Source organism: Pristiophorus japonicus, chromosome 9, assembly GCF_044704955.1.
Source record: "Pristiophorus japonicus isolate sPriJap1 chromosome 9, sPriJap1.hap1, whole genome shotgun sequence".
Lineage (NCBI taxonomy): Eukaryota > Metazoa > Chordata > Chondrichthyes > Pristiophoridae > Pristiophorus > Pristiophorus japonicus.
This window is the reverse complement of record NC_091985.1, coordinates 47,930,049-47,943,592: the sequence shown is the minus strand read 5'-3', so window position 1 is coordinate 47,943,592 and position 13,544 is coordinate 47,930,049. Positions and strand designations below refer to the sequence as shown.

Below are 13,544 nucleotides of genomic sequence, written 5' to 3'. Positions count from 1 at the left end.
CCTACCACTCTTGTGGCTGCTAGCATATTGCTGATGGGGAATGCTGGTATGGTGCCCATTTTGATTTGCTGATGATTCATAAAGGTGAAGGAGAAAGAACTTGCATTTATAGGGCACTTTTCAGGACATCCCAAAAGGGCTTCACAGACAATGGCCTTGATATTTACGTGGAGAGTAACAGTTGCTGCGTGGGTTTCCCAGGGTTTGAGAAACCTGGCAGTAAAAGGGAGGTGTGAGCTGGCAGCACAAGAAGTTAAGTGCCTGTTACAGCACTCCTTGTGGGCCAGACAGGGCAGGATTGCTTTCTATGTGTTGGGGCCTCAACTATTTACAATCTATATTAATGACTTGGATGAAGGGACCGAGTGTAATGTAGCCAAATTTGCTGATACAAAGGTGGGTGGGAAAGCAAGTTGTGAGGAGGACGCAAGGAATCTGCAAAGGGATTATAGATAGGCTAAGTGAGTGGGCAAAAATTTGGCAGATGGAGTATAGTGTGGGAAAATGTGAGATTATCCACTTTGGTAGAAAAAATAAAAACGCAAATCATTGTCCTTGGAGACAGAGGGAGACAAAAAGGAGGCAAAAGCAAAAGACAGAAAGGAGATGAGGAAAAGTGGAGGGCGGAGAAACCCAAGGCAAAGAATAAAAAGGGCCACTGTACAGCAAAATTCCAAAAGGACAAAGGGTGTTAAAAAAACAAGCCTGAAGGCTTTGTGTCTTAATGTAAGGAGTATCCGCAATAAGGTGGATGAATTAACTGTGCAAATAGATGTTAACAAATATGATGTGATTGGGATTACGGAGACGTGGCTCCAGGATGATCAAGGCTGGGTATTCAACATTCAGGAAGGATAGAATAAAAGGAAAAGGAGGTGGGGTAGCATTGCTGGTTAAAGAGGAGATTAATGCAATAGTTAGGAAAGACATTAGCTTGGATGATGTGGAATCTATATGGGTAGCGCTGCAGAACACCAAAGGGCAAAAAACGTTAGTGGGAGTTGTGTACAGACCTCCAAACAGTAGTAGTGATGTTGGGGAGGGCATCAAACAGGAAATTAGGGGTGTATGCAATAAAGGTGCAGCAGTTATCATGGGTGACTTTAATATGCACATAGATTGGGTTAGCCAAACTGGAAGCAATACGGTGGAGGAGGATTTCCTGGAGTGCATAAGGGATGGTTTTTTAGACCAATATGTCGAGGAACCAACTAGGGGGGAGGCCATCTTAGACTGGGTGTTGTGTAATGAGAGAGGATTAATTAGCAATCTCATTGTGCGAGGCCCTTTAGGGAAGAGTGACCATAATATTGTGGAATTCTGCATTAGGATGGAGAATGAAACAGTTAATTCAGAGACCATGGTCCAGAACTTAAAGAAGGGTAACTTTGAAGGTATGAGGCGTGAATTGGCTAGGATAGATTGGCGAATGATACTTAAGGGGTTGACTGTGGATGGGCAATGGCAGACATTTAGAGACCGCATGGATGAATTACAACAATTGTACATTCCTGTCTGGCGTAAAAATGAAAAAGGGAAGGTGGCTCAACCGTGGCTATCTAGGGAAATCAGGGATAGTATTAAAGCCAAGGAAGTGGCATACAAATTGGCCAGAAATAGCAGTGAACCCGGGGACTGGGAGAAATTTAGAACTCAGCAGAGGAGGACAAAGGGTTTGATTAGGGCAGGAAAAATGGAGTATGAGAAGAAGCTTGCAGGGAACATTAAGGCGGATTGCAAAAGTTTCTATAGGTATGTAAAGAGAAAAAGGTTAGTAAAGACAAACGTAGGTCCCCTGCAGTCAGAATCAAGGGAAGTCATAACGGGGAACAAAGAAATGGCAGACCAATTGAACAAGTACTTTGGTTCAGTATTCACTAAGGAGGACACAAACAACCTTCCGGATATAAAAGGGGTCAGAGGGTCTAGTAAGGAGGAGGGACTGAGGGAAATCTTTATTAGTCGGGAAATTGTGTTGGGAAAATTGATGGGATTGAAGGCCGATAAATCCCCAGGGCCTGATGGACTGCATCCCAGAGTACTTAAGGAGGTGGCCTTGGAAATAGCGGATGCATTGAGTCATTTTCCAACATTCCATTGACTCTGGATCAGTTCCTATCGAGTGGAGGGTAGCCAATGTAACCCCACTTTTTAAAAAAAGGAGGGCGAGAAAACAGGGAATTATAGACCGGTCAGCCTGACCTCAGTAGTGGGTAAAATGATGGAATCAATTATTAAGGATGTCATAGCAGCGCATTTGGAAAATGGTGACATGATAGGTCCAAGTCAGCATGGATTTGTGAAAGGGAAATCATGCTTGACAAATCTTCTGGAATTTTTTGAGGATGTTTCCAGTAAAGTGGACAAAGGAGAACCAGTTGATTTGGTATATTTGGACTTTCAGAAGGCTTTCGACAAGGTCCCACACAAGAGATTAATGTGCAAAGTTAAAGCACATGGGATTGGGGGTAGTGTGCTGACATGGATTGAGAACTGGTTGTCAGACAGGAAGCAAAGAGTAGGAGTAAATGGGTACTTTTCAGAATGGCAGGCAGTGACTAGTGGGGTACCGCAAGGTTCTGTGCTGGGGCCCCAGCTGTTTACATTGTACATTAATGATTTAGACGAGGGGATTAAATGTAGTATCTCCAAATTTGCGGATGACACTAAGTTGGGTGACAGTGTGAGCTGCGAGGAGGATGCTATGAGGCTACAGAGCGACTTGGATAGGTTAGGTGAGTGAGCAAATGCATGGCAGATGAAGTATAATGTGGATAAATGTGAGGTTATCCACTTTGGTGGTTAAAAACAGAGAGACAGACTATTATCTGAATGGTGACAGATTAGGAAAAGGGGAGGTGCAAAGAGACCTGGGTGTCATGGTACATCAGTCATTGAAGGTTGGCATGCAGGTACATCAGGCGGTTAAGAAAGCAAATGGCATGTTGGCCTTCATAGCGAGGAGATTTGAGTACAGGGGCAGGGAGGTGTTGCTACAGTTGTACAGGGCCTTGGTGAGGCCACACCTGGAGTATTGTGTACAGTTTTGGTCTCCTAACTTGAGGAAGGACATTCTTGCTATTGAGGGAGTGCAGCGAAGATTCACCAGACTGATTCCCGGGATGGTGGGACTGACCTATCAAGAAAGACTGGATCAACTGGGCTTGTATTCACTGGAGTTCAGAAGAATGAGAGGGGACCTCATAGAAACGTTTAAAATTCTGACTGGTTTAGACAGGTTAGATGCAGGAAGAATGTTCCCAATGTTGGGGAAGTCCAGAACCAGGGGTCACAGTCTAAGGATAAGGGGTAAGCCATTTGGGACCGAGATGAGGAGAAACTTCTTCACCCAGAGAGTGGTGAACCTGTGGAATTCTCTACCACAGAAAGTAGTTGAGGCTAATTCACTAAATATATTCAAAAGGGAGTTAGATGAAGTCCTTACTACTCGGGGGATCAAGGGGTATGGCGAGAAAGCAGGAAGGGGGTACTGAAGTTGCATGTTCAGCCATGAACTCATTTAATGGCGGTGCAGGCTAGAAGGGCTGAATGGCCTGCTCCTGCATCTATTTTCTATGTCATATGAGGAGAGACTGGATCCTTTATTCACTGGAGTTTAGAAGGATGAGAGGGGATCTCATAGAAACATATAAGATTCTGATGGGACTAGACAGGTTAGATGCGGGAAGAATGTTCCCGATGTTGGGGAAGTCTAGAACCAGGGGACATAGTCTTAGGATAAGGGGTAGGCCATTTAGGACTGAGATGAGGAGAAACTTCTTCAACTCAGAGTTGTTAACCTGTGGCATTCCCTGCTGCAGAGAGTTGTTGATGCCAGTTCACTGGATATATTCAAGAGGGAGTTAGATATAGCCCTTATGGTTTAGGGGATCAAGGGGTATGGAGAGAAAGCAGGAAAGGGGTACTGAAGGAATGATCAGCCATGATCTTATTGAATGGCGGTGTAGGCTCGAAGGGCCGAATGGCCTACTCCTGCACCTATTTTCTATGTTTCTATGTTTCTATTATTTAAATGGGGAAAGATTACAAAATGCTGCAGTACAGGGATCTGGGGGTCTTTGTACATAAAACACAAAAAGTTAGCATGCAGGTACAGCAAGTAGTTAGGAAGGCAAATGGAATGTTGGCCTTTATTGCAAGGGGGATGGAGTATAAAAGTAACCAAGTCCTACTACAACTGTATAGGGCGATGTTGAGACCACACCTGGAGTACTGCGTGCAGTTTTGGTGGTCTCATTTAAGGAAGGATATACTTGCATTGGAGGCAGTTCAGAAAAGGTTCACGAGGTTGATTCCTGAGATGAAGGGCTTGTCTTATGAAGAAAGGTTGGGCCTATACTCATCAGAGTTTAGAAAAATGAGAGGTGAGCTTATTGAAATGTATAAGATTCTGAGGATAGATCCAGAGAGGATGTTTCCTCTCGTGGGCAAATCTAGAACTAGGGGGCAGAGTTTCAGAATAAGAGGTCGTCTATTTAAATATAAAATGGAGATGAGGAGGAATTTCTTTGTGGGTTGTGAATCTTTGGAATTCTCTGCCCCAGGGAGCTGGGTCATTGAATATATTTAAGGTGGAGATAGACAGATTATTGGACAATAAGGGAGTGAAAGGTTATGGGGAGTGAGCAGGGAATTGGAGTTGAGGTCAAGATCAGATTAGCCATGATATTGAATGACGGAGCAGGCTCGAGGGGCCAAATTGCCTACTCCTGCTCCTATTTCTTATGTCTATTCTTGTGTATAACGGAGAACGCCATTAGACTCACTGTTATTTTGGCACCAAATTATGAGCCATTTTGTTGTATGCTCAGTGGAATGTTGATATTTGTGAGTTGGAATGCTATTCATTAAATAACAATGTATACTGGAATAAATCTCTCCTTTTGCTGTAGGCCACAGCTTGTCAAATGTGATCGACACTAATTATTTTCACAGGAGTACACCAGATGTTATTGAAAGCTGTGTTTATCTCCCCATTGACGGATCTCATCTCCGATTTTGCCAAGTTTCAGGAATTGATTGAGACAACATTAGACCTGAATCAGGTATGTGGCTAAATTCAGAGTGTTAATATGCTAGGCTCTTAAAGATGAATCAAGTTTGTGGGAAGACGAGAGAGAGAGAGAGTCTGTGTGGGTTAAAGAAAAAAATAAAAGTTTATATATTGTACAGCGCCTTTCAACAGGTCGAATTAATTTAGGAATCCAGCCACTGCTGGCAGTGAAAAAGGAATGGGGTTCATTTTGCAACCTTTTTAGAAAGTGCTGTTCGGCAACCTAATTAATTTCTTGAAAAGTCATAAAGAATGAAATTTGGAGAGACTGTTTGAATTCCTCATAATTATAATAAATTATAAAATTATCTCAATTATTGGGAAAGACTGTCATTTTTAACTTTGTAATATATCTGATAAAACATGAATTTTAGAAATCCCTCTTCTTCAGATTTGTGCTTTGGATATAGTAGGCTGGATTTTTGCTGACTTTGCGACCGGGTTTTCGCCGCGATTTGACCCTCCGCGGCGAAACCCGATCAGCGGGATCCTCGGTGACATCTTCGCGGTGGCGCATCCACGTACCGCCGGGGAAAAGTGTGCTGACGTGCAACAACGCAGATTGCATTTGCTTCACACTTTTGGTGCTCTTGACCCATGCGCCACGCCCAGAATACCGACAGAGTTTGTTTTCATTGGAACAGAGGAGGCTGAGGGGAGACCTCCTGTGTAAAATTATGAGGGGCCTAGATATAGTGGATAGAAAGGGCCTATTTCTCTTAGCAGAGGGGTCAACAACCAGGGGGCATCAATTTAAAGTAATTGGTAGAAGGTTTAGAGGTGATTTGAGGGGAAATGTCTTCACGCAGTGGGTTGTGGGGGTCTGGAACTCACTGCGTGAAAGGTTGGTAGAGGCAGAAACCCTCACCACATTTTTTTAAGTTTTGGATGTGCACCTGAAGTGCTGTAACCTGCAAGCTAATGGAGCTAGAGCTGCAAAGTGGGATTAGGCTGGATATCCACTTGATGGATACGATGGGCTGGAATGGCTTCCTTCCGTGCTGTAAACTTCTATGATTCTATGAAACCTGTCGATGCAGCCCTGCCAGCAGTGTTAAGTATGAAGATCTGCAAAAAGATAAGTTAAAGTTTTTATTTTATTAATTATTTTTCAGCAATTTAGTAGGTAAGGGTTTTTTGAATGTTTTGTGAATGTTTTTACAATTTTCTTTTGTTTTTCCTCCCTCCCAAGGCACCTCTCGTAGCACTACCGACTCCGGACTAAAGTTGCCGAAACTCGCGGTTTGCACCGCGAACTCTCATGCAACGCCGACTTTACCGATGTGCAGACGTAAAGGCCGAAAGTTATGCCTGAAAACTGTAATTTTGGTGTAAAATTACCGTTTTCACTGAAAGTCCAGCCCAGTATCTACAGCTGTATCCCAGTGCCAGCAAAATAGCCACCCACAATGTATCAGAAGGGGCTCTAACTGTACCATTAATTTCTGACTAGGATCTGCTTCTGCGTTAACCCAGCAAGACACCAGCTCCTGAGGGCCATTCCCAGAAGTGGTATTGACAACAAAAGACCGACTTTGACTTGAGGAAGCAAGTCAGTCTGGAAAGTACTTGCCCCAAGTAGTCTGGGGTGGGGGACGTGGGTCTATCTCTGTGACTTGAATGTAGGTTGAGTGAACCCAACTCCATTTGCAATGTTGGTGCTGTAGAATAAAGGGAGATGTCCTTCATTATTCTGGGCCATGACACACTGATGTTTGAGAGTTGAGCAGATGCTTTTCAGGTGGAGGTGAAAAAGGGAGTTTTATTGGTGATGGTGGACCTGTTAACAATTGCTGGAGAAAAATATACGTAAGGGGGGTCGAGAATTTGTCTTTAGTAAAACCACTCGATCAGCTTCATGACTGGTACTGCCTTCACTCTAGATCCACAAAAATGTGGGAAAACTGAAGCAACGGTCAACTGATTTGTAAACATAGAAACATAGAAAATAGATGCAGGAGTAGGCCATTCAGTCCTTCTAGCCTGCACCGCCTATCAATGAGTTCATGGCTGAACATGCAACTTCAGTACCCCCTTCCTGCTTTCTCGCCATACCCCTTGATCCCCCTAGTAGTAAGGACTTCATCTAACTCCCTTTTGAATATATTTAGTGAATTGGCCTCAACTACTTTCTGTGGTAGAGAATTCCACAGGTTCACCACTCTCTGGCTGAAGAAGTTTCTCCTAATCTCGGTCCCAAATGGCTTACCCCTTATCCTTAGACTGTGACCCCTGGTTCTGGACTTCCCCAACATTGGGAACATTCTTCCTGCATCTAACCTGTCTAAACCTGTCAGAATTTTAAACGTTTCTATGAGGTCCCCTCTCATTCTTCTGAACTCCAGTGAATACAAGCCCAGTTGATCCAGTCTTTCTTGATAGGTCAGTCCCACCATCCCAGGAATCAGTCTGGTGAATCTTCGCTGCACTCCCTCAATAGCAAGAATGTCCTTCCTCAAGTTAGGAGACCAAAACTGTACACAATACTCCAGGTGTGGCCTCACCAAGGCCCTGTACAACTGTAGCAACACCTCCCTGCCCCTGTACTCAAATCTCCTCGCTATGAAGGCCAACATGCCATTTGCTTTCTTAACCGCCTGATGTACCTGCATGCCAACCTTCAATGACTGATGTACCATGACACCCAGGTCTCTTTGCACCTCCCCTTTTCCTAATCTGTCACCATTCAGATAATAGTCTGTCTCTCTGTTTTTAACCACCAAAGTGGATAACCTCACATTTATCCACATTATACTTCATCTGCCATGCATCCCCTCACCTAACCTATCCAAGTCACTCTGCAGCTTCATAGCATCCTCCTCGCAGCTCACACTGCCACCCAACTTAGTGTCATCCGCAAATGTGGAGATACTACATTTAATCCCCTCATCTAAATCATTAATGTACAATGTAAACAGCTGGGGCCCCAGCACAGAACCTTGCAGTAACCCACTAGTCACTGCCTGCCATTCTGAAAAGTACCCATTTACTCCTACTCTTTGCTTCCTGTCTGACAACCAGTTCTCAGTCCACGTCAGCACACTACCCCCAATCCCATGTGTTTTAACTTTGCACATTAATCCTCTTGTGTGGGACCTTGTCGAAAGCCTTCTGAAAGTCCAAATATACCACATCAACTGGTTCTCCCTTGTCCACTTTACTGGAAACATCCTCAAAAAATTCCAGAAGATTTGTCAAGCATGATTTCCCTTTCACAAATCCATGCTGACTTGGACCTATCATGTCACCTCTTTCCAAATGCGCTGCTATGACATCCTTAATAATTGATTCCATCATTTTACCCACTACTGAGGTCAGGCTGACCGGTCTATAATTCCCTGTTTTCTCTCTCCCTCCTTTTTTAAAAAGTGGGGTTACATTGGCTACCCTCCACTCGATAGGAACTGATCCAGAGTCAATGGAATGTTGGAAAATGACTGTCAATGCATCCGCTATTTCCAAGGCTACCACCTTAAGTACTCTGATGCAGTCCATCAGGCCCTGGGGATTTATCGGCCTTCAATCCCATCAATTTCCCTGAGTGATCTTCGTGTTTGTTTCTGTGTTTCCTATATAACGACAGTGACTACACTTCAAAAGTACTTAATTGGCTGTAAAGCGCTTTGTTATAAAAGGTGCTATATAGTACAAGTCTTTGGGCCCAAGTTTCCACAAGAAAAAAAACGGGCGCCCCTCCGAGCTGGACGCCCGTTTTTTGCGCCAAAAACGGCGCCTAAAAAAATCCTCGGTATTCTCCACCGTCTTACAGGTCCTGTGGCACTCTGCGCAGCCAGCACGAGCTGTGGGGGGGGGGGGGGGCGGAGCCAGGTCCCGGCGCTGAAAACAGGGCCGGGACCTCTGCACATGCACGCTACAGTCGGCACGCAAGTGCAGTAGCTCCAGGCGCCAAAGCACGCAGCCCCTGGCCCAATGGCCTCACTGGGGCTGCGTGAATGAGGCTCCTCCAACGGCCAGCTCCTGCTCCCTGCCCGACCAGACCCGACACCCGCTCCCCCCCCCCCGCCCCACCCGACATCCGCTCCCCCCGACCCGACACCCGCTCTCCCCCACCACCGACCCGATTCTCCCCCCCCCCCCCCGACGCGACACCCGCTCTTCCTCTCCCCCCCCCCCGACGCCCGCTCTCCCACCCCGACACCCGCTCTCCCCGCCCCCCCGACCCGACACCCGCTCCTCCCCCCCCCCCCCCCCCCCACCGACCCGATTCTTCCCTCCTCCCCCCGACGCGACACCCGCTCTCTCCCCCCCCCCCCCCGGACACCCGCCCCCCCGCCCCCCCCCCCCCCCCACCGACACCCGCTCCCCCCCGACACCCGCTCCTCCCCTCCCCCCCCCGACACCCGCTCCCCCCGACACCCGCTCCCCACGACACCCGTCCCGTCCCCCCGACACCCGCTCCCCCGACACCCGCCCCCCCCCCCCCGACACCCGCTTCCCCCCCCCGACACCCGCTTCCCCCCCCGACACCCGCTCCCCCCCCGACACCCGCTCCCCCGACACCCGCGCTCCCCCCCCCCCCCACCGACACCCGCTCCCACCCCCCACCCCCGACACTCGCTCCCCCCGACACCCGCGCCCCCCCCCCCCCGACACCCGCTCCCCCCCGACACCCGCTCCTGTTCTCTTCCCCGACCCCTCCCCCCTCCCTCTCCCTCTCCCTCTCCCTGCCTCCCCTCTCCCCCTCCCTCCCCTCCCCTCTCCCCTTCTCTCTCTCTCCCCTCTCTCCCTCCCTCTCTCGCTCAGCGGCACGAACAGCTGCAGAATTCTCCCTGGCTGAAGCACTTTCACACAGGTAGGAAGATGGTTTATTTAATCTTTTCTTGGCTTATAAATGTTTATTCAGGTTGGATTTATTTGTAGAAGTATAAATAAGGATTTGTTGTCGAATTTAATGAGTTCCCCTCCCCCCCCACCTGGTTCTGGACGCCTAATTTGTAACCTGCGCCTGATTTTTTAATGTGTAGAACAGGTTTTTTCAGTTCTACAAAAATCTTCTGGCGCCATTCTACTTTAGTTTGGAGTACATTTTCACTGTGGAAACTTTCAAATCAGGCGTCAGTGGCCGGACACGCCCCCTTTTGAAGAAAAAATTCTGTTCTAAACTAGAACTGTTCTATCTGACTAGAACTGCAGAAAAAAAAATGTGGAGAATTGCGATTTCTAAAATAGTCCGTTCTCCACCAGTTGCTCCTAAAAATCAGGCGCGAATCATGTGGAAACTTGGGCCCTATGTGTTATAAGTAATTACTTTAGTCCCTCTGAGTATCTTTATCCAGTTCCATTTCTGTGTCTGTTTATTTCTTTAGTTTCTCTGGTATTAAATGTTTTTTTTGGTTTATTTTATGACTTCCTTCTCCTTCGGCCAATACAGTTTCGCTATGGAGGCTCTCAAGTGTCTCTTCACTGCGGCTGTATAGCTGGGTTAAAAGGAAAGCATTGCAGATGGATTACTGTTCTGTTACAGAATGATGAGTGATTCCCTGAAATGCTAATCATCTTTTCTCTACAGATGCTGACAGATTTGTTTCCTATTTTTTGCAGTTTTGTTTTTTATAGCTAGATGCAAGGAGATGGGCACCTCCCTCCTTGGCAGGATCCACCAGATCTTCACTGATTCTCCTTTTCTCACTCTCGTTCTCACCCATCGCACCCCCTACTTCATTCTTTTTAAAATGGAGAACTCACCATGTAGAATAGAAATAGAAACTGAAAATGGGCACTTAAGAGCTTTAATGTGCATAATGGCCTTCCTTTGCAGTAATAAAGGCATCAATTAGATAGAGTTGTTGTAATTCTTCATCATAGGCTGTCCCTCGAATGAGGATGACTTGCTTCCATGCCAAAAAAGGATGAGTTCACAGGTGTTTCAATGAAGGACCCAAACTACATCCTCAAGGGTGGAAGATGCCTGTGCGTGGATTTTTTTTAACATGTGGTGGCTGTTGCAAGATTAAAATCTCAACATTAAAAGCAATCACTTGATTTAACAGGTGGAAAACCATGAGTTCCTGGTGAAACCATCCTTTGACCCAAATCTAACTGAACTGAGAGAGAAGATGGATGACCTGGAGAAAAGTATGCAGTCAGCACTCAACCAAGCTGCCAGGGAGCTAGGTAAGAAATTGATCGGAGATAAACATGTACACTTTTTCACAGTTACAATTGATCAGAGTAATTCCACTCTTTTTGTGTTCATCAAACAACAACTTGCATTTATATAGTTCCCTCAACATAATAAAACATCCCAAGGTGCTTCACAGGAGCGTTATCAATCCAAGATATGGAAAGTGCGCTGATATCCATTTCGGGCCCTCCGTGTCAGCATCAAGCATAGTTAAATGCAGCGTAAAGCCCCTGCTCTATTTCAACAATGCCCTTGACCCAACCTTAGAAGAACATTGCCTACTGGACTAGTGTGACAGTTGTCCAATTCTCACATCAGCCATTCTGTGGCCTGCAAGAGTGAGAATACCAGTTGTTACTAAGTTAGCGTCAGTTTCCCACTGTGGCTCCATCCTCGCCAGGATCTGGATTGAGACTCATTTCATGTTGGACTCTTAAAGCCAACAAACACAGGAGAGTCCCATCTCATCAATCTGGGCTGGATTCAAATCTGATCCCAGAATTGGAAGGCCAGTGTCCAACCCACTGCACCACTCTAGCTTTACTGATAGTTAAAAGGTGCTCTATATTAAATATACAGTTATGTATGTAACCACTAATGTGGTTTAACAAAGTGCTAAGATTTAGGGTTTTCGCTGATATTTTCCTTGAGTTCCCTATATCACCTGTGGAAGTTTTGAGTGGGTGAGGCAGTTCCCCATCCCAAGACAGGGAAATTTGAAGATAGTCTGGTGCAATTACTCGTGCACATACTCTCTACTGCAGGATAATAGAACGTGGAAACCAGGCACTCCTGTCTTCCTGTTTAAAATTAGGTACATAGCACAATGGACCTTATACTTGGTAGAGTTTACTTGAAAGAAACAAGTCAAGTGAAGGAAGAAAAAAAACAACCTGATGGATTTCACACTGTTTAAAAACTAATTTCTACCGGAGATCAGTTGTTGATAGAAATATAAATGTCCCTGTAAAGTATAGAACCGATAATGTTTTATTCATATGAGGAAGTACCTAGCCTCCTCTTAGTAACTGCTCATGTGATTTAATGCAGAAGTCCACTGTGTAGAGAATCTCATCACAGACCTTGTAACCCTTCACTCCATAATGGGGCTTGTTTAAGTAGCCCTTAAGCAAGAACCTGCTTGGGATTGTGGCTCTCAATGAAATGTTAGTGAGTATAAGACGTGCTGTTGGTACTAGGTCAGCTGTAAGCACCAGTAGCAGTGTGTTTCAACTTGTATAGGGTTTGTATATAGGTTATGGGGAATGACTCCAAAAACCTAAATGCAAGTTAAATGTGGAAAACTCTTGCCTTGCTAAAAATATTGATACTTGAAAAATAAAGTTCCTTGGGAGCACACTTCACCCATTGATTATGTGCAATCCCCAGCACCGGCATTAATACTGGGCAAACCTTATTTAAATCCCCACATTTTTTTCATTTTTATTTTCTTCTCCTTACTGGCCACGTGCCTGCTCCTGGTTAGGGGATGGGCAGGTGGCCGCTTCCACAAACAACTCAACTCATAGTGAGAGTTAAAATACAATCCATGATAAAACTTACTCTGTTTGTTTCCTTTGTGTCCTCCACTCCCTTTCCTACAAATGATCTGTGAGACACTGGCTTTATTCAGTGCCATAATAAGTCTTTAATTTGCCTTATGGATACTGGGATAGGTTCCAACTGCTATTCCTTTACCTTCTCTGACTGGATGGCACTAAATCTGAGTTCTGCTGACGTCCACTTTCACCCATCCCCAGCAACGGCACTGTGGATGGCAGGTCAAGGGCAAGTGGGCTGCAAGTGACCCCTGAACTATACTAGGTGTAGGTATCACTGACCTTATAGTGTCAATGTGAGTTAATAAATGGGGATTGTTTAGCACTGCTTAAAGTTTCAAAGATTTTATTGAAAGAGGGCAGGAGCATTTAAAAAAAGAATACATTGTAATTGAATATCTGTGGGACGGTTTTAGCAAATTATTATCTGGTTGATTGATTTATATGTAGGTCTTGAAGCCGGCAAGACTGTGAAACTGGAGTCAAACGCTCAATTGGGTTATTATTTCCGTGTCACCTGCAAGGAGGAGAAGGCTCTTCGCAACAATAAGAAATTTAACACTATAGATATCCAGAAGAATGGAGTCCGGTTCAGTAATGGGTTAGAATTTTGTTTTTTCTTTTTTATTGCCATACAGTCGTTTGGTTGATTATCATTGAGGCCTGTCGTACTGGATGGATGTCCAAAGCTACACTTTCTATCTCTGTTTTGGGAATATTGATACAATATAACCTTCAAATCATAGTATCAAGTTCAGTACTGTAG

General features: G+C 45.4%; 1 protein-coding gene across 1 annotated transcript in view; it reads left to right on the top strand.

Annotated features, from left to right (window-relative positions):
• msh2 (mutS homolog 2 (E. coli)) overlaps positions 1 to 13,544 on the top strand; it is a 97,867-nt gene that overhangs the window by 45,536 nt on the left and 38,787 nt on the right. Inside the window, exons 8-10 of the mRNA XM_070889325.1 lie at positions 4,957 to 5,066; positions 11,086 to 11,209; positions 13,229 to 13,379. Of these exons, the coding sequence (XP_070745426.1) occupies positions 4,957 to 5,066; positions 11,086 to 11,209; positions 13,229 to 13,379 (385 nt within the window). The remainder of the gene's footprint in view (positions 1 to 4,956; positions 5,067 to 11,085; positions 11,210 to 13,228; positions 13,380 to 13,544) is intronic.